This window comes from Chionomys nivalis, chromosome 20, assembly GCF_950005125.1.
Source record: "Chionomys nivalis chromosome 20, mChiNiv1.1, whole genome shotgun sequence".
NCBI classification, from domain to species: Eukaryota; Metazoa; Chordata; class Mammalia; order Rodentia; family Cricetidae; genus Chionomys; species Chionomys nivalis.
Genome location: NC_080105.1, coordinates 55,203,206 through 55,227,932, shown reverse-complemented (window position 1 = coordinate 55,227,932; position 24,727 = coordinate 55,203,206). Strand labels below are relative to the sequence as shown.

General features: G+C 51.0%; 1 protein-coding gene across 1 annotated transcript in view; it reads right to left on the bottom strand.

Moving 5' to 3' along the window:
• Nucleotides 1–23,014, bottom strand: part of Adprhl1 (ADP-ribosylhydrolase like 1) — a 28,026-nt gene extending 5,012 nt beyond the window's left edge. Inside the window, exons 1-7 of the mRNA XM_057752786.1 lie at nt 22,751–23,014; nt 17,919–18,083; nt 15,846–15,971; nt 15,304–15,444; nt 12,562–12,689; nt 12,304–12,436; nt 11,567–11,720 (exon numbers count right to left, since the gene is read on the bottom strand). Of these exons, the coding sequence (XP_057608769.1) occupies nt 11,567–11,720; nt 12,304–12,436; nt 12,562–12,689; nt 15,304–15,444; nt 15,846–15,971; nt 17,919–18,083; nt 22,751–22,961 (1,058 nt within the window). The 5' untranslated portion in view covers nt 22,962–23,014. The remainder of the gene's footprint in view (nt 1–11,566; nt 11,721–12,303; nt 12,437–12,561; nt 12,690–15,303; nt 15,445–15,845; nt 15,972–17,918; nt 18,084–22,750) is intronic.
• Nucleotides 23,015–24,727: the final 1,713 nt, after the last annotated feature.

Sequence of the window (24,727 nt, the reverse complement as noted above, 5' to 3'; positions counted from 1 at the left end):
TGGTGTTTCATCACAGCTAAGACAGCATCAGAGCCCCTGGAGGACCCCTGGGGCTGGTTCTCAGGAGTCAGGTCCTATTGGGTCTTCAGGCTGATCTGGTCCTGAGCATTACCAGGGACAAGGAGGCGCTCTCCATGCCTGAGACCAGCGTGCACTGGGAGAGCTGACATAGAAATAGGGGTATTAAACAAGAGCAGTGTGGTGAGCACTCCCAAAGCCTCGGGGGTGTGAGTAAGCACGGCCCATGGCAATGACCACAGGGTAAAAATAACTAGCCTAAGCAGCAACTGTGCCGTACACCACCAAGAACGCCATTGTTCTGAGTAATCGGGATGGGGAGGCCAATCCTGCCCACCAGGAAGCAGCTGCTCTGTGTCCTTGCAAGAGTAAACCAATCCTGTGGTAGCCCCAACACTCCCTTAGGCCCCGAGTGGTCTGTTTCGGAGTTGAGAAGACAGCAGACTCAGAGCTCAGGCTCGTCCCTGTGACAACTGGGTGTCACGGTTCTGCTTGCCTGGCCTGTCTTCCATCCAGATGGCCTGTGGACGTGTCTCTCCAGACTCATCTGGTTACCTGTGGAAGCTGTCTTGGGTGGAGAGAGACCTCCTTTCACCGGAGGGGGCTCACCCTCCTCGGACAGCATTGGCAAAGAGATTCTGGGGGGTCTGTGCTCCCTGCAAAGCCATCTGTGCGTCTTCACAGCTGTAGAGGGAACGGGGTGGGGGTGGGGCTGGCTATGTGCCACTGCTGGGCTTGAGGGGATCTGTGCACAGCTGCATGTGTGTGAGGGGGTCCCAGATCTCCTGCCTCTCAGGTAAGATGGTGCTGTCTTGGAAGTGGGTTAGTTTTGGTTGTGGGTGGTGTTTTTTCCTTTCCTGGGGCATTTGGAACTGACCATGAGGTCATAAACTTCTACATCTCGGGGCTGGCTTTTGTCAGCTGCCTAGATACAAGCTTCTGTGTGGATATCTTGGGTCACACAAACACACTGCATGCCTATGAACTAAGCCCTTACAACCCAAATTCCTCCTATTAACCGTGTCCCTTGGGCACACAGGAGTCTTCCTGGCTCATGCTCCCTACAGGCACAGGACCCTACAGCTTTAAGACGTGTCAAACTGTCACTGGCTCCAGGAAATGTTCCCCGCCCCTCTTTCAGGCTTGCCTGCCTCACACACACACACACACACACACACCTGAACCTGACAGCCAATAGTGTCCATGCTCTTGATGGCCATAGGCCACATGACCAGAATCCTCCACTGCCGGCCACACCCGGTAGCCTCTGCTTGCCTTGGCTACTCTTTGTGCTGTCCCGAGGACAACACCATCTTCCATCTACCTCGCCCTAGACTGGGTACAGTCACACCTTTCCTGTGTTGTCCTTCTTGAGCCACCATCCTCTGTGGGTCTGGTTTCAGGATGTACCCACAGTTCCATTATGAGTACCAGCGCATAGGATCTCAAGTGGGGCTTGGAACCCAGCACAGGCTGAGTTCACACATGGGCAATGACAAATTCCATACCCTCCAGCAGGGTCTGGACTGGCTTATACACACTTCACTCTACAGTCTCCAGGAGGAGCTTAGCAATCATCACTACCAGCTCCCAACTAGGTGTCCTACACCGGGCCACAAGAGTTCCTAGGAGCCACGGAGCCTGTGGAGACACGGAGGTCTTGCTCCCTAGGCCTAGGATGTAGATAGACTCACCTGGCTCAGTGCTGTGAAGAAGCTCAAAGAGCCTGTGTACCTGCTTGGAGCTTTGTGGTCACACAGTTTGTGAGGCCAGCTAGGCTATTTCAACGGTCTTAACGACTTCTCAGGTGAGTCATTGCGATGACTGAAATAACCATGCTGATGAAATAACCAAGATATTCTGACCGACTGACTAAAGACCACGAGCCCAACCGTGCAGGGCACTGAGTATCACTCCCAAGTTCCTCTGAGGGCTCCTGAGCCCATTTTCTAAAGGGAGACATGAGAAACCCAGCTGGCATTAACTGTTCAGCTTCTCCCACAAAAGAAGGGACGACGTAGCCTCTCCACATGCCCCATGCCAGGGTTCCACACTGCCTTCTGCTCTGGGTAGTGTGACGCTTTGGGGGAGGCTTGCCAAGTCTCCTTAGATCAAGAGAGTTAGTGTGTCTAAACACAGCTTGGCTGTCTGGGCCCAAGCCATGCACATCCCATGTCAGCAGCCAGCACATGGCCAAGGTGCTGCCCAACAGCTCATCACCTGCCCGTCACCAGGGACCAACACTTGAGGCCACTTGCGGCCTTCGGCCTGACTTCTTCGGCAGACATGGAAAGGGGATTTAGCTAGCAGCTCCGGGTGGAGTCTCACAAAGTTTCTCAAAGCCCCCACGATAATCTCAGGTGTTTTCATTTGGGCAGACACTTTCCTAAGGATTATGGGCCAGGATTAGCAGATTAGAGCAGGTACTTAAGTTCTTTTCTGGTGGGCCACACTGTGGCCCTCTCACACCTGGCCTTCACACTGTGACCCTGTCACGCCGTGGCCCTGTCATGCCGTGGACCTACAGCCAAGAGGGTGTCTGCATTGTAAACGAGGAATAAAGGGGGCTTTCACAGCTTACTCCAATCAGTCAAAATTGTGTTTAACAATCATTATTAACCAAAATTTCTTCTTTTGTGTAAATCTCTCTCTGCTTAGCATCCCTCAGGCCATGCACTGTGGCATGAGTGAGCTTCTGTCCTCTTCTGGACCCTGGCTTTCATGTTCTCCCAACTTTTGGCAGGTACAAGGTGATGAAGAAAGCCTCGGGAAATAAAATTCTGGCCCTGTCTCACCTTGAGATCTTTGCTTTTAGTTCATCTGCCCAAGGCATTCTGTCCTTGAAACAGCTTGTGCCAGGCCCTCAGGGGGACTGCAAGCAGCCCAGGGCTGCTCTCTAGCACTTCCTCTGAATAACCGGTCACTGCAGGACCACTGAGTTCCTGGTGCTGTTCTAAGAGCCATTCTATTTCTACCCACAAGCCCCTACTGCAACAAAAGCTTCATGTGGAGGAAGTTTGTTTTCTCTTCCACTTCACTCCAGTGCCCACAAAGCTCCCAGCAGGAGGGCCAGCCTTGGCAGATGCCTGTGGATGGAGTGGTGAGACCCCTGTAGATACCTGGCTCACCTGAATCTGTTTCCTTCCCGGCAGTGTAGCTTCCCTCTCCCCTGGCAAGCTGCTGCCCACCCTCCGGAGACATTTCACTTCGGGGCTCCTCTCAAGGTGTCAGTCCTAGCTGTGAGCCCTACGCCACAACCCTCTGGAGATTCCTCTGTGCTCTGTCTCCTGAGGTCCACACTATCTCTTGTGGTGTCCTCCCACCCACCCCAGTTCTGAGCCGCTGTTACCTCTGGCTTAATCTATGCCAGAACATTCCAGCATCCTCACACTCATACTGAAGCCCCAGGATATCTTGTGGGGGCCTTATGCTGCCCATGTGAGACACTCTGCTCAGCGGCAGTGTGTAGACAAGACTAAGCCCATTTTCCACGTCCCTGAGGTACTTGGATGAGCTATAGAGGCTGGTCCAGGATGGAACAGAATCTTCCCCTCCATGGCCAACACAAACAGGGGACCCATAAACCTTCCTAATTTAGGCATCAGTAGCAGACAGGCAAGGTCATTTGGAAAGGAGACTTGACAATCATCTCGGGACACACCCAGGCTGCTCAGTCCTAAGGAATGCCACCAGCACTTTTACTGAAGACAGAGAACAGCAGACCTCAAGCCCTGTTGACCCTCATTTGAGCACACGCAGCCTCGGGTCAGTCCAGTTCCTCATCAGCTATGACCAGTAGAGCCTCACTGGGTTGTGGTCAGGGGCTACGCCAGGGTCACTGGCCTCTGCTCTGAGCATTCTCTGGCAGAGAGTGCTCCTCTGCCTCAGTTGCCTTGCGGGAGAAGTGGAGTCTCAAACTCCAGGGCTCAGCATAGCTGCCAGGTATCCGCCAGAGGGACCCATTTCTTAGCCTGTGAGGACACCACATCCTGAACCACACTGCTACTACAGGACACACAGGGGCCATGACCAATTGTCATTTATAAAGTATGCTGTGGTTGCTACCATTTCTTACTCCCCTCAGAACAAGCTGTGTCTCCATCTGCCCACAGGTGGCTTTGTGTTCACTTCCTCTGCAGTGACAGTAACGGCCTTGGCATCACTGTACCAACCTGTCTATTTGCCGATCTCCTGTCTCTTCTTGTTGCTCAGCATGAAACATCCATATCAGGATGCTGTGTGCCCAACAAGGGACATGTCTCCACCAGGACATATCTTTTTTTTTTAAAGATTTTTTTTTTTTTTTTGGATTTTTTGAGACAGGGTTTCTCCGTAGCTTTTGGTTCCTGTCCTGGAACTAGCTCTTGTAGACCAGGCTGGCCTCAAACTCACAGAGATCCACCTGCCTCTGCCTCCCAAGTGCCCGGCCAGGACATATCTTTTATGGACTGTTTTATCTTTCTCCTAGTTAGCTTCTGCTATCTCCTTGATATAGCCCACTGTTATCTGAGAGAGTCTCAACTGTGGGGTTGCCTCAATCAGACTGGACTCTGGGCATGCAGGATAAGTCCATGGTAGGAGGTGGCACCCTTGGCCAGGTGGTCTTGGGTTGTATAGGAAGTTAGCGGAGCATGACCCAGTGAGCAAATCAGTAAGCCATATTCTTCCATGGCTCCTGACTCCAGGTTCCTGCCTCGAGTTCCTGCCCTGACTTCCTTCAATAATCGATTGTGACAGACCTGTAAGTATAAGCAGAAATAAACCTCTCCTCTAGAATTTGTTTTTGGTTATGATGTTTATGACATGAACAGAAAGGCAAAACCAGAACAATATGATTATTCCCATATTCCTTACCCCAAAACTGAGGCCTGAGGGCCACGGCTTTTCCCTGCTCATCCTGCCTAGCACGTGGTGGATAACTGTTAACTCTGCTGGGGGAGCACCATGTTTTATTTTCAGGGCCATCCTTTCTGTAAGCCTTTCCTCAAAAGCCATGGACAGGAGAGGAGCAGGGGAGGACAATGGCCTTTGCCTGTCACCCCTCAGACCCTCTTTTGGCTCATAGATTCCCAGCTGTTCCATCATCCTCCAGGAGGTCCTCATGGCCACTCTGGAAGGACAAGGTGGCCATGAGAATAGGGACCCTCTGAGCCCGCCCTCATAATTTGGTCAGGAGCCCATTTGTGGTGGTGGCATCCAGCCACCCAGTTGTCGACAGGCCTGAGCAGTGTCTGGTCATCAAGCGGGGCACTACATAGGGACTTTCAGTGTTGTGCAGTCCTGATCAACTTCCACGGACCAATAACCATCTGTCTCGAGGACCCAGTTCCTGAGCCAGTGACCAAGGGGTCCATGTATGCAATTGCCAAGTTGGACTTAGAGGAGAGACGCAATCCAGGTTCATTTTTACTTTTTATAAGTAAGATTGCACTCTGATTTTCAGGTTCTCTTGGCACGGAACCTACCCAGGTCCTCGTGTTTCCTAGGTATGCACTCTGCTACTGAGCTACGCTCAGCCCACTAAGACTGGTTTTATTAATAATGGGGCCTTTTGAAGTGGAGATTCTGATATGTTACCAGCAGGTCTAATGTTAGGCTTATGAATGATGAAAATCATATCTCTAAGAGAACGAGTACTTTCCAAACAACCCAGAAGACCCAGCGAGGGATTCAGGGAGAGTGTCTGTGAGATGCTCCGTGTCACTGTTCCAGGATGAGCCGTGGAGCCAGTGTTAGTCTTGCCTGTTGCCTGTCATCTGTGAACTCACAGTAATGGCGACTGCCGTCCAGGGGAATCTCTGCAGTAGATGTGTGCTGACTTCTGTCATTTGTGCAACTGGGTGGCTATGGCTGGAATCCTGAATTGGAATCGGAATGTCAGTGCTATCCTAGAATAGGCTTGTCTCAAGATTGATGGTTGGTTGCCTTGGCCATGGGAGCTCTGCTATTGCACTTGAGTTCAACATGTGTGGTTATAGGTGTGATAGATCAGTGTCTGGTCATCAGGCTGGGAGGGACAGAGGACAGCCATCACCTGGGCTGACCCAGGCCTAAGAGTTGGGCACTTTTCAGTGCGTCAAAATACAAGGAGTAAAGGGTTCTTGGAATCTTACTCTGTAGACAGACAGCTACTGCACTGTGCTGCTCTTCAGAGCCTGTGGCAGGTGAAAGGCTGAGAGTAGACACAGACAAGCAGGTTCCTGACCTCTGTGTGGTGAGGATGCGGCATAGAGAAATAGATTAAAAGGGGCTGTGGTGAGACAATCAGCAAGCTGTAGAACATAAAACATAGTATTTCAGAGTGGCATCCTAGTACACAGGACATCAGCATTCTAGCCAGGTCAGCCCTTATGATTTACGGTGGTGAGAGAAGAACATGCTTGCTCAGAAAATTCATGGAAACATTTATGACAAAAAAAATAAGGACACGGTTTGAGGTTTGTTAAGAGGTTCAGAAAAAATGTATGTGTGTCTGTCTCTGTGTATCTCTGCATCTGTGTGTCTCTGTAGCTGTGTCTCTGTGGCTCTTTCTCTCTCTCTCTCTCTGAGATAGTTCTCACTTTGTAGACAAAGCTAGCTAGCCTAGAACTTACTATGCAGGCTGGGCTCAAATTTGTGGTGATCCTCCTGGATTAGCCTCTCAAGAACTGAAATTATAGATGTGATCCACCACACCTGGCTTTAAAAACACATTTGAAATCATCTGAGGCCAGACATGACAGTGTACATCTGTCGTCCAGGTCCTCAGGAGGTGGATTTTGAGGGCAATTTGGGTTTGAGAACTTATCTCAAAAAGAGGGAGAAAAGAAAGGAGTCAGAGAGGGAGGAAAGATTGACTTGAAAACAATCAAGATAGGGCATGAGAAACAAAAGCATAAAGTCATGCTGTAAGAAGAGGGAGTCAAGGACGCTGATTACACCACGGGGCCAAGAGGGTTTCAGAGCTTCCTCGGGATTTGGGGCGAGCGCTGTGGAGGTAGATGCTCTCCCTCGGGATTTGGGGCGAGCGCTGTGGAGGTAGATGCTCTCCCTCGGGATTTGGGGTGAGCGCTATGGAGGTAGATGCTCTCCAAGCTGGCATTACCAGGACTGCTAGTCACGAGCCCAAAGAAGAGGGAAGTGGTCCTGAGTGACACCCCACAGGAATTGTGGGAGGGCAAGTAGATCTCAGAGATGTGGCTCAAAGGGTCGTGTAAGGGGCTATGATTTGGGGGCCACCTGCTCTGGCCTTAAAACATTTCCTTAAGACGATCACCAAAAGACTTAAGACAAGTAAGTCTGTGGTGAACTCAGCATGGCATTCAGGACAAAGTCAGAGCTCCGTACACTGGTGGCTGTGCTTTCTATAACACTGGGGACTTTCATACCCATGACGATTCTTTATTTAGAACATTTGGAGTGGTCTCTCAACTTATTTCTATTTAACAGGGACACATAAATTAGCCCAGATCAGTTTTAACATTAGAGAGATAATGCTAGCTCAATGACCTAAAAGACATTTCCAACCTAACAGAACGGTTGGGGTGGATTTTAATGATGGAGACTTTAATCAGACATTCGAATTGAGCATCAGATTGGATGTTTTCAGGGTTTTCCACCCACATTCAAGCCCGAGGCACTGATCCATCAGGCCATGCTCTCGGCCTGCCCTCCAGCGAAGGGGAGGCTATGAGAGGCGCAGAGGCCACCTGGGCTGGGAGGAGAGCAAAAAGTGTGGCTTGTCACACTGAATTTAAGCTCCTCTGACTGCTCCATCCCAAGGGAGACCCTCTGGTCTCTAAAGCCTGGATCTCTCGCCTGCAAACAGGCTCACCAACGCTACGGATCTCATGGAAAGCCTGGTTTAAGGGAAGTTCATGCTCAGCAGTAGGAGCTGTTATTACCGTGAGACTGGGAAAGCCAGGCACCAAAACAGAGCTGCAGCTCAGCTGGCCTTTGGCTGAACTCCACCTGTGAGTCGTAAAGGGGTATTTGAACCTGGGGCTACATAAGCGTTGCCAGTTGTCTCGTTTGTTATTAGTTTTTATTTTCCGTCCAAGACGGGGTCTCACCCTGTAGTTCTGGTTTTGTACTGGCTGTGTAGCTATGGCTGTCCTCAAACTTGTGATCCTCCTGCCTCTGCCTCCAAAGGACTGATATTATGAGTGTTTACCACTGCCACATGCATAAGAATCTAATTTTGTCAATCTCTGAGGAGTCTGTTATCTTGTCTAGCTGACTTACTCCCACCAAGTGTTAGAAAGGAATGGCGTCCATAATGCCCACCTCTTATCTGACTTTCAGATATGAAAACCTTGGGAAAATGATTTCAAATATAAATGAAGGACCTTGGGCAGGGTTATGGCTCAGTGATAGAGCACTTGGCTAGCCCTGGCCTTGGTTCCGTCTCCACCGTGCGCTCTCTCGCTCTCTCTCTCTCTCTCTCTCTCTCTCGCTCTCTCGCTCTCTCTCGGTCTCCAGAGATTTTAGGGAAATTAATCTAAATTAGCCTGAACTCTAGCTCTTGTGTCTCCTGGCCTTGTCCTTATGATGCACATTCCTCTTCTGAGAACACGGCTCTCTGCTGGGGAGCCACAGCACAAGTTCACGTATGTTCTTGAGAACACACGGGATCATTCTGGACATTTGCTTCTCAGTCTCAGCCCCGGATTTGGCTCACATGCCCACGCCTCTGGACCAACAGAGGGTGCTTGCCCTTGGTTTAGGCAGAGAATGGCTGAAGGTTACAGCCATGACCCACACTTTTCTGTAAGTCAGCTCAGTTTGTCACCCAGGAATAAGAAACACCCATCCCTCAGAAACCTAATGTGCAGATGTGTGACCTTGTGTGTGGGCCCCACACCAGCTGAAGTGGGCACCTGACACTTAGTCTAAAGTACAGTGCCCGCAAGAGGAGCTTGTTCCTCACTCCAAGGATAAAACTAGGGGACAAGAAAACATTGCCTGTGCCATAATTTCAGAACTAGGAAAGGAAAGTAGACATCCTAGGATGAAACACGGCTTCCTGCGCTACCTGTAGGGATGAATTTGCTCGCACAAGAGATGCGGAAGACTGAGTGAACCAGAAGGATCCGAGTCTGAGGCCATCCCCACATACACAGTGAAATCCTATCTCAATGAAACAAAACAAAATATGAACAACATAACTGGGGGTGGTGGCTCCTTTAATTTCAGGAGGTGGAAGCAGACAGATGTGTTCTAGGTTAGCCAGGGCTATGTATGACCCTTTCTTGAAACAAAAAACAAATGAACAGAAAAGCCACAACAATCTAAGATTCGGTTCAGCTCTGAGTAGATGAACTGTGATACACTTACTCCATGGAGGACCAGTTAGAATGTGTACATGTACTCTCTCATGCACACATGAAGATAGACTAATAAGCCATGTTAGTGGGAAAAGCCAGGAGCAAGTGTGTACATATACAGCTACTCTAATCCTTTGTATGGTAGGAATCATGTGTACACAGCACACATGTACACGTATGCCATCCCTATATGAAACACTGATAGATACAGAGGAAAATTCTGGCAGGATGCATAAGAAATGAACTTTGCCCAGTGTGTGGGCTCAGGAGAACTTTGGGGAGATCATGTCTCCTATGTGCCACCGTTCAACAGTACCTGAGTCCTGAGGCTCTGTGTGCACAGCACACTTGTGCTCAGAACAAAGCCAGCTAGCATCACGTGTCTAGCGGGGGATGCTGGACCAGCCACAGCCATCCAGGCTTGCATTGTCCCTTTTGGGGCTGCATTTATCTGTCATGGGAATACGAAACTGGGGGACTTTTATAACAAGTCTGCAGATTTCACTCTAGTTCAGGCTTTCTAATTCATCATTACTTTGTAAATTTCTCATTCTTACTTACAGAGGACCAGTAGTGAGTAGGATGGAGCCCATGCAGGCCTCCACCCTAAACTACTGTACACACGCTGCTTATCGGGGCCACTTCTGCACCAAGGACAGAGACAGGAAAGGCCACCTTCAGGGTAAGGCCACCAGTGACAGGAGGGTGCTCTTCAAAATCCAAGTGTGCTTATCTGGGGAAAGCCCAATCTTACCACACCCCAGCGGGGTTTATTTTCCTGAGGGAACTTCCATTCATTCTCATCCATTGCTTTGGGCTGCTTAGACAGCAGAGTGGAAGTAGATAACGCATGATTTCCCCTTTATCTGTCGCTCCGTTCCTGGTCAGTAAGCGTGTTAGTTCAGTTATCGTTCTGCTACCCAGAAGCAAACGACACATATGCACAGACGCATGCACACGCACAACCTGCTTAGTGCTGGACACCAAAGATCTGAGCACCATATAACTCTACTCTTCCCTCTGGGACAATAACTGCGATGCCCAAGACATGCCTGGGACTGAGGAAGAAGAAACAAGGTACCCAGGACAGAGCAACCTCAGAAGTCTTAACACATCACCGAGCCTGTGCCAGCGGCCTTTGCTAATAAAGTCTGCAGTCACTTGTCCTACTGTCTATTTGGACATCTTATCACAGGGAAGAAGAGACGCATCACCATCTTGCATTCAACCATCCCACGGAAGCACGTGAGACCCATGGAGAATTTGCATTCTAGAACCTGTGCAGTTTCCACAGATGAAGGCTTTCCGCCCTAGCTCTCCCCCAGGCAAAGCTTCCAGGGGCCTCACCGGCTTCTCACTGCAAAGAGCCTTGGCTCTCCTCATAGACAACACAGCACCAACGAGAAGGGCCCAGATCTGCTGCCCAGGCCCAGCACCAGCCATCTGGTCAACAGTGGCTGGCTTCGTACTGGTCACTCACCAAGGAAAACCCATGTCAAGCCATGGTTGGAACAGGAGTCTGTGACCACCTCCCCTATACTCCCAGCTAACCCCTCCTGGGGAGCCTCCGTGGAACAGGACACGGTAGCCGGAGACTTCCTCCTACATGGATCTAACCCACCAAGAGGAAGATGCAGCATGCGGCACAGGAAGTCAGCTCCTGCCCGACTAGTGACTAGAACACGGCAAGCAGGCTGAACGACCGCTTTGGGTACATCCTGAAGCCACCGAGGGTCTCTACTCAGAGGCACGGACACATCTGCCTGCTGAAGAGCGATGCCCACCTCACAGTGTGCCAGGGGGCAGCAGGGAGAAATACATAGCAAGGCAGCGGGAAAGACCGAGGAAGGCTCTCAGACGGAGGGCCACGGCTGTTAGTGTCGTTCACGCAGGTGAACAAGGAGCACCAGGTTTGGGGCAGAATAAAATACACCAATTGTCCAGAGACAGCTTGTCACCGAGCGTCTGGAGGTTTGTGGGCAGCAAACCCAAGGCGTTGGCAGCGCTGTGCCAGGCTTCAGAGAGGGTGAGGAAAACATTCTCTTAGGACAAGCAATGTATTTTATATAGCAAACAGGGTTTGGAACTGGAGGGGGAAGTTACAGTGGAGTTATGGTCCGGGAGGCATGTGTTCCTGTGTGGACACAGCACACGTGTGTACCCTTTCCTAGGGGAAGCTCCAAGTCTGAGCCTGGACAGCTACAGGCTGCCCTCTGGGAGGGGAAATGGCAGAAACACTTTACTTTTCTTCTGTGGATAGGCGGTGCAGGGCTGTGCCCAAGTCTTCTAGTCTGTCTTTGTGCTCCAGTTCCTGGTACAAGCCCCGTGGAACACTGGCCAGGCCGTGCAGCAACCCGAACAGGCAGCCAGCGATTGCCCCCGTGGCTCCGCTCTCACCTGGAACAGCAAACAAATGATGAGACTGATGCCTATCTCCCTGCCCCTGCAGAGTTCCACAAACACAGGGCTCACTAGTGTTTGCGGATGCATAGGTCTTCGGCTAGAATAACTCACACCCACACTGCTCCGTTTGTTGTCAAGAGTGGGGGCCACCAGGGGACAATGGGCCTCAGGAGGAGAAGCATTTCACCCAGACCCAGGAAGCTTGCTCTAAAATGCCGCGGCTTTGTGCAGGCTACAGAACTGCAGGGGAGCGGGGGAGCCTGTGTCACGGGGTGGAGGGAGATCTGCCAGCTCTGAGTGAGCAGCTGGAAAGAGAAGAGTCCCTGCACCTGGCCACTGTCCTTCCGACAGTGGTCACCCGTGAGACTGGCAGGCTTGTGGGCCACATCAAAGTAGGTTACTGCGACCATATCTATGTCCCTGATGTTGTACATGGATGGCGATCAGAGACTCCAGAGGCCTGTGTTCCAGGTCTGTGGCTGAAGCCCACGTCTGTGGACCCTAAACACCGAGAAGTGCTCCAGGGCACAGGATCCATACCTTCTGGAAGTATCCACCACAGAGGAGGGCATCTTACCTCCGTGAAACATGGCTCGTTGGCACAGCTCGGTCCAGTTGTTCCCTGCACCAAGGAGGGCATCGTAGGCTATCATGGGGGCATCATGGCCGCGCCGTCCCCCTCTGCCTTCTGAGCTCCACTTCTTGTATGTCTGAAGAGAACTGTGGGTCAGTGTGTGCCTAGCAAAAGATCCACGCCCACCCCTGTGGCTGCCGTCCACCCACCAGCCTTCTTCGCTTGCCCACGGAGCACAGGCTATCCCAGGGCTGGACTTACCTTGTCTCGCTCCTCCGCATCATAGTTGCCAGGGAAGGTGGCTTTGTTCCCTGTTTCTTCACTGATTTTTCTTTCCTCCAGATAGAACTGCCATTTTGCTTCGAAGTAAAACCAGTGCTCTTGGTACTCTAGATGCAAGCACAGGGCAGGAGGGCAGGAGGTGGGCATGGGGACGGGGGAGGTGGGCAGCGCCTTCTCCCCGCGGAGGGCGTGGGGGATGGGGCACCTGTGCCATGATAGTTGTGACTGCTTCCAACAGCAGCGCAGAAGACGGGGAGGAAGCAGAACAGTGCCCAGGTTATTTCACTGCTCTCTAAAGCAGAAAGTGGTCACAGGACGATTATGAGTTCATAATTGTAATTAATTAGGTCTGGAGATGTAGCCCGGGGTTAAGAGTGCTTGCCTAGCATGCATAAGACACTGAAAAGAAAAGAGAAACAAAGAAAAAGTCCCCAAACTAAAGAAACCCAGAAACCCAAAGCCAAATCAACAGGGAATTCTGTGTTTTGTTTAGCTTAAACCTGGACTGCACAGTAAGAGGGGAAGGTTCGTTTTTACTGGTAGCCTGAAACCCAAGCGGCAAGGAAGCTGCAGCATCTCTGGGTGGCGCATCAGATGAGGAGGGCACTGGCTGGGCAGTGGCCAGCAGTCACTCATCCTACAGATGACCAAGCCATCCGCAGCCTGGGAGCAGCAGGAAATGGAGGTGCCTGCTCTAGGAGGGTGACAGCTTGTCTCCCCCTGGAGGCAACAGAGGATGGGGAATGCCTTTAAGGGTAGTAAGGTCTGGGGACAAAGCCGAGGATAGAGATCTAGACCCTATTTTTTGTCTATGGCTGGACAGAGCAGAGAGAGTAGAGGGCTATGGGGGTTGGGGGGGCAGCGGCGAGCAGACACAGCAGCAGAGAAGCCAGGAGGTGCTGGGACAGTTTCTCTCTCTAGCATATTGGAATTCTGGACCTGCGGGCTTCACAAAGTTGAAGCACTACCTGTTTGAATACCACTAAAGGCAAAACACCTGTGTGGGGCAGCACCGCCTGCCTCTACCCAGGGAGCAGGTGAGAGAGCAGCTAGGCAGGGAGATTTTCAGACCCAGAAGCTCTCAGAGAGGGAGCTCCAGGGGATGCTCTTCAAGGATGTTTACAGAACAACTCTTTCTGGGTGAGCTTAGGTTCTGTTGAAAGTTATTTCTAAGGAGCTCCTAAAACTCTAGTTACGCAAACATAAAATCAAATAGACATAACAGGACTGTGTCTCCAGGGTCACCTCCCAGAGAGAGTCAAGTCCCCAGATCTTCTGGAAGTGAACTCTGTTCTCAGGTTCATGCCCTCAAAGGATGGCACACATGAAAAATAGCCACCCGGGTTCTGGAGTCCTGAGGTTCCTTAGCAGTATGAATGCTGTGTTGTAAGGGTCTGCTCTATCATAATAAGTGTCTTCCAGTCTTGGGGAGCATCTGGTGACCCTGCTTAGATGGGAGAAACAGCCCACTGGCTGTAGGCAGCATTGGGGGACCTTCAGGGGACACCAAAGTCCATTTGAGACAGAGGGAACAGGGAATGATGGCTTAAACTAAGCAAAAATAAAGGCAATAAATGTCCCGTGGAGGCCAAGCAAGCGATGGACAGGCAGTTCAGAGATGAGCTAGCTAGGATTCCCAGCATCACCTGGTAAGCCCAATTTCCTCCAGTGCTGAGGCCAAGTGGCTGTTCTCCTGTGTGTTATGTGTCCTTGTAAAGTTGTTCTAGAATCCTCTAGAACATGCCCCTCCCCCATCTTGCGGTGACTTTGACGTGACTCTTGGAACTGCCCAAGAGTCTCTCGGCTTCAGGCCGCTTTGGAGGAGCAGTTGCCTTGGCCCTGGGTTCACATCCTCCCTTCTTTCAGGACACCCTGGACGGTTTATTTTAGAACGTTTACTCCCACTTAGGTGCACAGCAGGACACGTGGGGCCACCTGCGCTGCCCACTCACACGCATCTCCCTTAGAGTGGAGAACGGCACGGGGTAAGAGGGTCTTCCATATCCTCTGTGATGTGGGGAGCGAGCCCTGAGTTTTCTGGTCCTGCACTGGGCTCCTGCATCTGTATCTATGGCTACCGCCCAGCACCTCCAAGTAAAGTGGGGGAGGGTGGGGTATACTTTGCTGCTTGCGCGCCCTAACCCTGAAAGCCGTAGTGTGTCCAGGACTTTTGAGTAACAGGCTGACCATGCCCACTAGGTGACAGGCTCTGATTAGCGAGGGCAATGGAAACTGTGGGAACACATGCCTTTAGTGGTCTCTGGGGATGCATGACACGGGGATCCATCTGGGACAGATGGAAGTGTGTGGCACGGATGCATCTCTTTGGTTAAGTACAGGCTAGGGTGGGGTTGTGTGAAATGTAGGGGCAATGCATTCCTCTATGAAGGCAGAGACAGTTCTCTGTCACACTAGACATTTGGTGTCAGCTTGGAGCTGTGGAAGGTGTGGGTGTCTTAGAGACCTCAGGCTACTGGGGAAGAAGCCACGCATGTGGCTGTGTTTCTCTGTGAGGTCCTGGTACCACTCGGAGCAGGTGTCTGCCCTTGGCCAAGTGAGGACCGTTGCGAAGTCAGATCTTCGTTTACTGACCAAGGGCTTCTCGAGGCATTGCCTTTGGTTGAGCACTTATAGCTTCTGTGTGGCTGGTGCAGGACTTGGTGGAACATGAGCATATGTGCTTTGGGTGAGTGGGAAGCAGGGGCAGGAAGCCAGGCTCACCTGCCATGTGCCGGATGGTCTTCCTGCAGTACTCCTCAGCCAGCGGGACCGCCTTCAGCATATCTCTTCCCCATTGTACAAGGGGCTTTCCTTGTACTGCGTAGGAGGCGAACAGAGCAGTGCACAGGGACCCAAGGAAACCTGGAGGGTGGGGGAAAGAGGGACAGCTGTCACCTGAGCCAGGGGCTTTCAAGTCCAAACACCACCCCCAGAGCTGTAAGCTCTGCCTCTTCTCTCTGCGTAAGAGGTGAAACGCTCATCTTTCCAGGGCTGCTACAGGACCTGGATACTAAGAGGAGAAGCATAGGCTAGGCCATGGAGAAGGGCGGGAGCCCATAGTACTGACTGGCACCTACTTAGACTACAGCCCAGCTTCCCCTCAAGATCCACACCTCTCTTTTGCTCTGCCATGTATGATACAGGAATGATGAAAATTCTCCCCCTTGTGTGGTCTCTCTAACATGGCCACACTTAGTGACAATCCCGTTTCCAAGCAGAACATCATCTTAACAGGACCCACACCTATCTGGCACCCGCTTTACCTGTGGGATGGTTGTGGGTCATTCTACCGCACTCAATACTGACTTCAACGAGGGTCTCCAGCCGGCCTGGCTTCCAGTACCGCATCCCGATGCACATTGCTTTAGTGGCAGCTCCAAACCCTGAGCCTAAATGGGTGATAGACACCTGAATTCAGGTTTGTCCCCATAGCCCCTGGAAGTCCGGCATTCCTCTCCTCTCTCTTTTGAGACAGGGTTTCTCTGTGTAGTCCTGGCTGTCCTAGAACTGGCTTTGTAGACCAGGCTGGCCTTGAACTCACAGAGATCTGCCTGCCTCTGCCTCCCAAGTGCTGGGATTAAAGGCGTGCACCACCACTGCCTGGTCCTCTCTGCTCTCTTTTGTGAAGTTTCCTGTACGCACACTCTACGAATTCTATCCATATACACTATGGAAAAGATGTAGTGGACTAGTTAGAATCTTGGTTTTTTTGTTTGTTTGGTTGGTTGGGTTTTTTGAGACAGGGTTTCTCTGTGTATCTTTGGAGCCTGTCCTGGAACTCACTCTGTAGACCAGGCTGGCCTCGAACTCTCAGAGATCTGCCTGCCTCTGTCCCCTGAGTATGGGGATTAAAGGTGTGCGCCACTGTCACCCAGCAGAATCTGGTTTTTTGTTTGTTTGTTTGGTTGGTTGGTTGGTTTTTTTCACCAGTCTGCAGCAGAGAATTTCCATGCCAGCACACTGAGCTACCTCATTCTTTTAAGCAGCTACACAGCATTCCACCGTGTAGCTGTGCAGTTAACTTTCCCATTCTCTTTCTGAGGGACACCAAACTGCTTCCAGGTTTTTGCTGGTACAAATGATGATGCCAAGGGTCATCCGCATACACACGCTTCTGATCATTTGCTTTAGTGTATTGTCATTATGGGTCTTTAAGACTTTTAGAAGAAGAATATCAGACCAGGAGGCATTGCTGTTCAGTAGTCTTCCTGGTTGGTAGTTGTGATGGTCAATTTTAATTGTCAACGTGACACAATCCAGAATAACCTGGAAAGAGTCTCAGTGAGGGACTGTCTACATTGGGCTGGTTTATGGACGTATCTTTGGGGTTGGTCTTAGCTAAGTTAATTAATGTGGGAAGACCCAGTCCACCGTGGACAGCACCGTTCCTAGTCAGGGGGTCCTGAACATTTAGAAGTGGAGAAATCAAGCTAAGGTAAGCAAGCAAGCATGCAAGCAAGCAAATACACATACATGTATTTCTCTCTGCCCTTGACTGTGTGATTGGCTGATTAAAGTTCCTGCCTTGAGTTCTCCATAAAGGCAGGCTATAACAGAACTGTTTTTTTTTTAAATCAAAGTAGCAGAAGTGAAACTAGAAGAGAAATCCTGTTACACCCGCTTAAATTGCTGCTCTTAGCAGTGTCATGCTTCTACCTGCTCAAACGATCTCTCCTGCTGGTGGCATCTACACGCACTTCTCCTGTGGTAGCTTCTACTGCACCTGAGTTGTTCTCTCTTGGCCTACCTGGGGTTTCAGAGCAGCTGACCTGGTCCTGCCTGTGCTCTGTGGCTCCCGTACCCTTCAGAGACATCCCAGGAACTACCTCTGCTGTTTGGGAAGAGTGAGTGAGCCCAGGTCCCCACACTGATGGAGCTGGAGAAGGGGCTAAGAGTCGTGGCACCCACACTGGAAGATGTCCACGCTGTCCCCTTTCAGGATAAATGCAGAGCAGTATATTTACTATTCTTAAGGGGTACTAGGAGACAGGGTCAGCAGGGGAGGGGAGGCTCTAAGAGGTGGGAGCTGGGGCTGCCTGTGTGCTGCACTCCGTGAACACAGATGGCACTTCTTACTAAATACAAACTTCAAGCAAAGGCAGAGGAGAATATCCCTTAAAGTAAACTGGAGATGGATAACAAAAACCCCTCTGTGGACAGTGTCTTTAACAGATGTGCAAGCAGGCAGGGCTGGCTGACAAGGGGATGCCCTGCCTGTCCAAGGATTTGATCCAGACATACAGGGATGCCACAATGGCAGCCTGGGCAGGCTGCCAGCACCCGCACCAGCACCCAAGGTCCCTAACAGCAGCTCTGTGAACAGAAAGCTGTCTGACCCTTTTCACTGAAGGGCGTATGCCAGGCAAGGAGGTAGTTATCTGGCTTCAGCTGCGAGCAGCCCTCGATAGTGGAAGGGTCTGGCCGATGTTCCACGAGCTTCTCCACGGTCTCTATGTAGCGCTTTACCATCTCACGGTACAGGTCATCCAGGCACCAGTAGTCTGTGGGGGAAGGGGTGGGGACAGATGTCAGTGAGGGTGGAAAGTGGGGGTGCTGGCATGGGAACAGCTTCCATAGGTGGCAAGGATGCACCAGTGTGCTTAGAGCAGAAAGTTTGGTGACTGCACAGCCGCCTGGGTGCAGTTTAGACTGTAGCAGACCATTGCTCCTAGTCCGGTTGTCTTGGGGTTTCTGTGGCTGTGAAGAGACACCATGACCACGGCAACTCTTATAAAGGAAAACACTTAATTGTGGAGGCTCAGGACATGACCATCGTGGTAGGAGATGGCAGTGTGCAGGCAGACATGGTGCTGGAGAGGCAGCTTGGCGATCTACATCTTGCAGGCAACAGGAAGTGAACTGAGTGTCACACTGAGTGAAACTTGAGCAAAGGAGACCTCAAATTCCCCCCGCCCCGCCGTAGTGACACACTTCCTCTGACAAGGCCACACCCCTAGTAGTAACACTCCTTTTGGGGGTCATTTTCTTCCAAAACACCACATTGGTGTCCTGAGAGTCTAGGGAACACCTACCACCCTCATTTTCACTAGCGGTTTTGTCCACTCAGAACAAACTACGTCACGCTACACTGTGCACAGCAGTAGCCTCACTGACCTGGAGGGACGCCAGGCGACAGGGTGATCCCACTGAGCTCCAGCTCCCACCACCCCCTTGGGAAACCCAGGCTCTGTGTGGCTGTTACTGCCAAGCTATGCCTTGCTCCCTTCAAGTGTGTTTGGGGGACCAGAAGGGGTCACCCCCTGAAGGTCATGAGCCACTGGGGGTGAGAAGAACTAGTCTGTACTGAACACCTGCCTTTGGCCAGCACGGGGCCTGGCCCACCTCTCCTTCATGAACAGCCATTGTTTTCTCCAGGAAGACTCTTTGCCTGACTAGAGCTGATGGGTGTTGACTGCAAAGCCAGAGTTTTTCTCACTAAATTAATCCACGGACAAAGGCCACACACACCCAGACAGTGGAGGCCGGAGTGCTTGATCCTCTGGAGAGCAGGCCGTAGTTCGGGTGCCCAGTGAGCATGAGGGTGGTGCTTTCCCCTGTCCTCTCTCATGGCCACCAGCGCTTTTCATCCTTTGTCAAAGCTGCACTCAGGATGGAGAAGTGCCGTTAGGAGACAACCACTGGCCCTTTTGTGGCCACGGGTGACCGGTCTTTGCTGAGGGCTGGGTGGCAAGAGACGAACAGGGCATGGTGAGGGGCTGGTGACCCTGCTACAGAGAAGAGCAGGCTGGAAACCTCGGACTCCTTGTTGCCGGGAGAAGCGAAGCATCCGGAACAATTGCTCCCTGCCCCGTCGGGAGCAGGGCCTTTAGCCACAGCTGTGGGCTCCTGGAGAAAGAGCCTTTCTCCCACGCTGCCCTTGGTGCCCCTGGAATGGAGGTAGCCCTGCCGTTCTTCTTCCTCTAGGGCCCATGCCTAGCTTGGAACTGGGACAGGAGAAGATTGGCAGAACTTTGTTTGGGAGGAGGGAGTGCCACATGTCCCGGCCAGGCTTCTTGCGGCAACCCCACAGGAATAAAATTAGCTTAATCTGCCTGCAAACCCCTGCTGGGAGGCAGGACCTGTGCCTGGCCAGGTTGCTGGTGGAGCCCAGCATCTGGCACTGTTTTGTCAGGGCTATCTGCTTACCGACGGCAGTGTCCCCTCCGTCCTGGCAGCCCAGCCTCTCCAAGTCCTCTAAAACAATGATAAGGCCAGATACCACAAAATCTCTGCCTTCGACTGAAACCGAGCTTTTCCAGAGTAAGAAAGATCCATAAAAATCCAGCACCCTGCTCTGACTGCTACAGTCCTCTCCCTACCTCCCTATCCATCCTGAAGGTAAGTCAGTTTAGAAAACTGGCCAGCAGCTCTCAACTGACCTTATGATATATATATATATAAAAGCAAAACACCATGTTCTTGAAGTAAAATACCTATATATAGGTTGCATCCTCCTTCTCTCCCCCTGGCTCTGACCTGTGTCTGCTCCAACTCTATCTTTCCCCCTGGCTCTGACCTGTGTCTGCTCCAACTCTATCTCGGCTGTCAGAGTCCCTGAAAGGAAGAGAAGGAGCAGGCCTGGTGCACCTTATCCTGCTGGTCTCAGGTTCCTTGTAGGCTGCACACTGAGACACTTCCTGCCCCTTCCCCTCCCTGCCTTGCTGATTGGCCCCGGCAGTCAACAATCAGCCAAAATCACTCACCCCAGTGGCATAAGATCGTCTAGAGTCCCGACCCCAGCCTGGTGGCCGTGCACCACCGAGCACCTCATCCTGTGGCTCTGTTTGACTCTCGCAGCCACAAGGGTTTTAAGGAGCAGGGATGTGAGCACCCCACCACTTTCCTAGGCTCAGCAGCAGCTGGCAGGAATGTGGAGCTGCATGCCTGAGCCCTGGAGCAAATAAATGGTCCTGGGATGAGCCACACTGGGAGCCTGGTGTGACCGCCCATGCTCACTAGACGTTCACCTGGTGACATGAAGTCACTCGGTCTTTGCACTCCTGAGTGAGGGGCAGCACTACCGACAGGTTTTGTAGGCCCTGCCTTTGTTTCCGCTCTCATGTCCTGAATGCCACACACTGCCCTTGAATGGGCTGTGGCCAGTGGCAGCTAAGCCATGGCTTGTAGATGGCATCGCCATTGCTGGGTGATGGAATCACGAGTGACACTTGTTTAAATACGTCAAGAGGGGTCCCACTCTGGGAAGCAGGCTACAGGGATCCAAACGCCACAATAAACAGGCAGTGGGCAGGGGCTGCAAAGAGTTGTGCCTACCATTAGTCAGATGGTAGCCCCTAAAGTGGGCTACAGTTGCTAAAAACTGGGCTGTTTTTAGCAGGGGAAAAAGTGCTTAGTGTCTAGAGCCACAGTTCTCAGCCTTCCTAACACTGCTACCCCTCAGTACAGTGTCTCATGTTATGGTGACCCCTTACCTTAAAATTATTATAGTCCCTTACTATAATTTTGCTACTGTTATGAATCATAGTATAAATTTCCAATATGCAGGATGGTCTTAGGCAACCCCTGTGAAAGGTCATTTGATCTCCAAAGGGGTTATAACCCACAGGTTGATAACCTCTGGTCTATAGGATCGACTAAGGGGGTGTTCAACAAGTGTTTTCTCATGACCTACAATGAGAGGCCATAACAGGGCACAACATAGAAACACATGCTTGGTACTCCTGGTGACTGGCAGGGAGCTCACCTCAGAAAGCCAAACCAAACCAAACCAAAAAACCAATACTGCAAAATGATCCAAACCTTGCTAAATACGCACATTTCATCTTGAGTTGACTTTGGTCCATCTAATCCCAAGTACTCTGTGCCGTTACACAGGGCCTGCCTGTATCAGGGGCTCTCCGAGGAAGCCCCAGAGACAGACACGGTCCTAGCACTCTGCATTCACGCACAGAACACCCATCAGAACTGAGCACAGACACGGACCTTGATGTGGCTGTGCAGAGGTGTCTACACGGTACCAGGGGAGCAAATGTCAGGAGATAGTACTGACTGCAGTTTTGATGGAAAAGTCATGCTCTCCTGAGGTTGTGAGCCGCGGTGGGCTCTGAGCTGTAATATTGACTACAAAGGCACATAAGTATGACCAAAAATATCAGAAGAAATAAAACACTTGGAATTCAAAAACTTTTGAAACCCCCAAACAATGTTTCACTGCTTTCCATACAGCGATGCTGTATCGTACCGATATGCTTTACTTTTCCCCTAGTTACTCAGGGGCTAGCTGATGAGATTCCTATACAGTGACGGCAGAATCCATAAATACTTGGATTCCATAATTATACCCACTCAGAAAGATGCTTCACCATTTCAACAGGCTGTGATACCATATCTTATCAACGGGCTTCAGTTCTATTTAGGGACGTGACATTGGTGGCATTCCTATACAGTGACTGCAGAACTAAGCTGAGCATGTTCACGACAGATGAGCAGAATGGTGAATGCATAAGTGAGATCTGCTGGCTTAACTGCTGCCCTCAGACCTTCATTTTGCAATGATGGCATATCAGACCTGCAGGATATTAGCACACCCTGCACAGGAAGGACACACTATGTTTGTATATGTACTATTCTCGGAAATCCATGTAACGTCTTGTTGATCTTAGCACTGACCTGCTTCTAACTGAACACACTTGCTCTCCTGTATCCAAATTACTCTTTCTTATAACATTTACACATAAACAATGTCCAAACTGAATAGCTCGGATGGATATTTTAACCTTAATTATTTGGAACCAAGATGCAATCCCAAATTTCAAGTTGGATACATATTCTTTTGTAGTAGATTTAGAACAAGACACCTCATCCTCTACAGCGAGAACCTTTGCCTGTGCTCGGCCCCCAGAGCTGCTTCCAGAGGCTTGCTTGTGGTGCAACAGCAGAAACAAGGGGAAGTAGCTTTTTAGAATCTGGAGTTTAATCATCTGTGAAACGCTGCTGTCCCCAAAGACATACAGGAGAAACATGACCTGCTGCCGGTCAGGCTCCAGGTGGAGATTAAATCACCAGCTTCAGCAGCAGTGTCAGGTAACACGGGGCACCACGCACTCCCTTCAAGGTTCCTGGTACTGGTTTGTTATCAACATGGGAAGCCACACACCCGTCTTTCTACCCCAGCACACCTGGGGCAGAGTATGCCCGTCAGTCCTACCTGTGGTGAGGGCCTCGGCCGTTGCCATGTGCATGATGGTGTTGTCACTCACTGGCCACTTTCCAGGTGACAGCACAAGGCTGTCCAGTCCCCCAGTCTTTTGCAGCTCCTCCTGGATTGAGCCTAAAGTACTGTTCTCCCTGCAGACGTTCCCATAGCCGAGTGCATCACCGACACCCCCCAACAACATCGCAGCCTTGAACTTCTCCATCTTAGAAGGTGACTCCTCTCAGGCTGCAGCTGCCTTTGTCCCTTCCTGGCCAGCCTTAGCCAGCCTGGCTGACATTTATAGTGGTCATTGTATCACCATCCAGCACTCTCCTTCTCTGCCTTGGCAGGTGGCACCAATGAGATAAAACTCTGAGCTCACCACGTGGGAGCTGTTTGGACTGGTTCTCTAGTAAGGGAGCTTGCTGGCGCAGGTCCACACCCCAGCCGCTCAGAGCCCTGGAGCTGTGCTACTGGGTCAGCTCCTTGACGGTATGCGGCCCCTGCAGGCAAGGAAGTGCATGTCACGATGTGAACATTGCTGCTCTGTCTTTGCCATCTGCTCTGCCCCATCTTCAAATAGCATTCATCTTGCCATTATCTAATACATTATTAGTGGCCCCCTTTTATCTGCCCTCTTTCACTCACAATAATGTTGAGATACATCCTTTGTAGTTTTGTGTTTAGAAACTTTTCTGATTATAACATTGGGAGGGTTGTGGGAGCAGCACCGTGATAGAGCTATTATCTGGTGTACATGAGGCCCTTGGTTGGATCTTCAGCACCATAAAAAAAGTTACCAGAGGAAAGTTTAGAAGATGCAGCCCTCCTAACTCCTATGAAGAAATATGATTTTACATTTTCATGTCCAGTAAGGGGCTCCAGTGCTTAGCTTTAGAGCGGTGTGTGTCTCGGCAAGTGCGGTGAAATCTGGTTGTGCCACCTCAAGCTTCATGTTGTAAACAATCCTGCCTGCTCATGGAATTATTAACTAATATAAGGCTGGGTAGGGTATACTTTATAAAGCCAGGGCTCTTGGTTTGAAATGAACTTGGCAGGTGGGCACCTCCCTGTTCTCTCTCAACCACAAACCCTGCAGGCAGAGACCCCAGCTGGCCCTCCTATGACCTGGTCTGCCACACCCAGAATGGGCAGGGGGCCACGTGGGCTTAAATACAACTGGTAAGAACTTTGGTGCGTAGCAAGCTGCATTTCCTGCAGGTACAAGTCTCAGTCGGAAGCAACCCCTCAAAACCAGGATGTATATGGTTCCCATCGTGGTAAGACAAACAGGAGGAGCAGGCAACAGACAGCCACCCACTTCAGGTCGATGGAGCTAAGCCAGGGACTCAGGGAGAGGAACTTGGCTAAGGATGTTTGGGAACTTCCACAGTATTTGGCCAAAATCCCAAACAAGACAAGGCTGTCTCACCGGTTTGTCTATCTGACACTCGTTCAGAGGCCTCCTGTTACAGGATGCTAGACACAGCAACAGGCGCTGGAGGAGCTCTCCTTCTGTGCCCAGAGCATCGAGTTCAGGACGCACTGAGCATTAACTAACAACACTGCACCCGCGTGGCTTAGACAGCAACGATGTTGGCTGCTCTGGAAATGCCTGGCAGATACCAAGTGGGGCAGATTATATACATTTCTTAAACCTGCTGTGTTTGGCAAACGTTTTAAACATAACTATGGCTCTACTGGTATACTGATGTGCAGGTCCCACACGTCCAGCATATTGTCCTGAGACAGAGACCCAGACAAACGAAGCTGTCTTCAATATACTCATTTGCCTGGTGAGGCGTTAGAGGCAGTGTGGCCAAGGGTTTGCTACAGGGGGCCTTTCTGCTTGTCCAAGCCGAAGACAGGGGCCTTGGTGTGCACAGGAAGGTATCTGTGCAACCGAGAACAAAGACAGGGTCCTTGGTGTGCACAGGAAGGTATCTGTGCGACCGAGAACAAAGACCGGGGCCTTGCTGTGCACAGGAA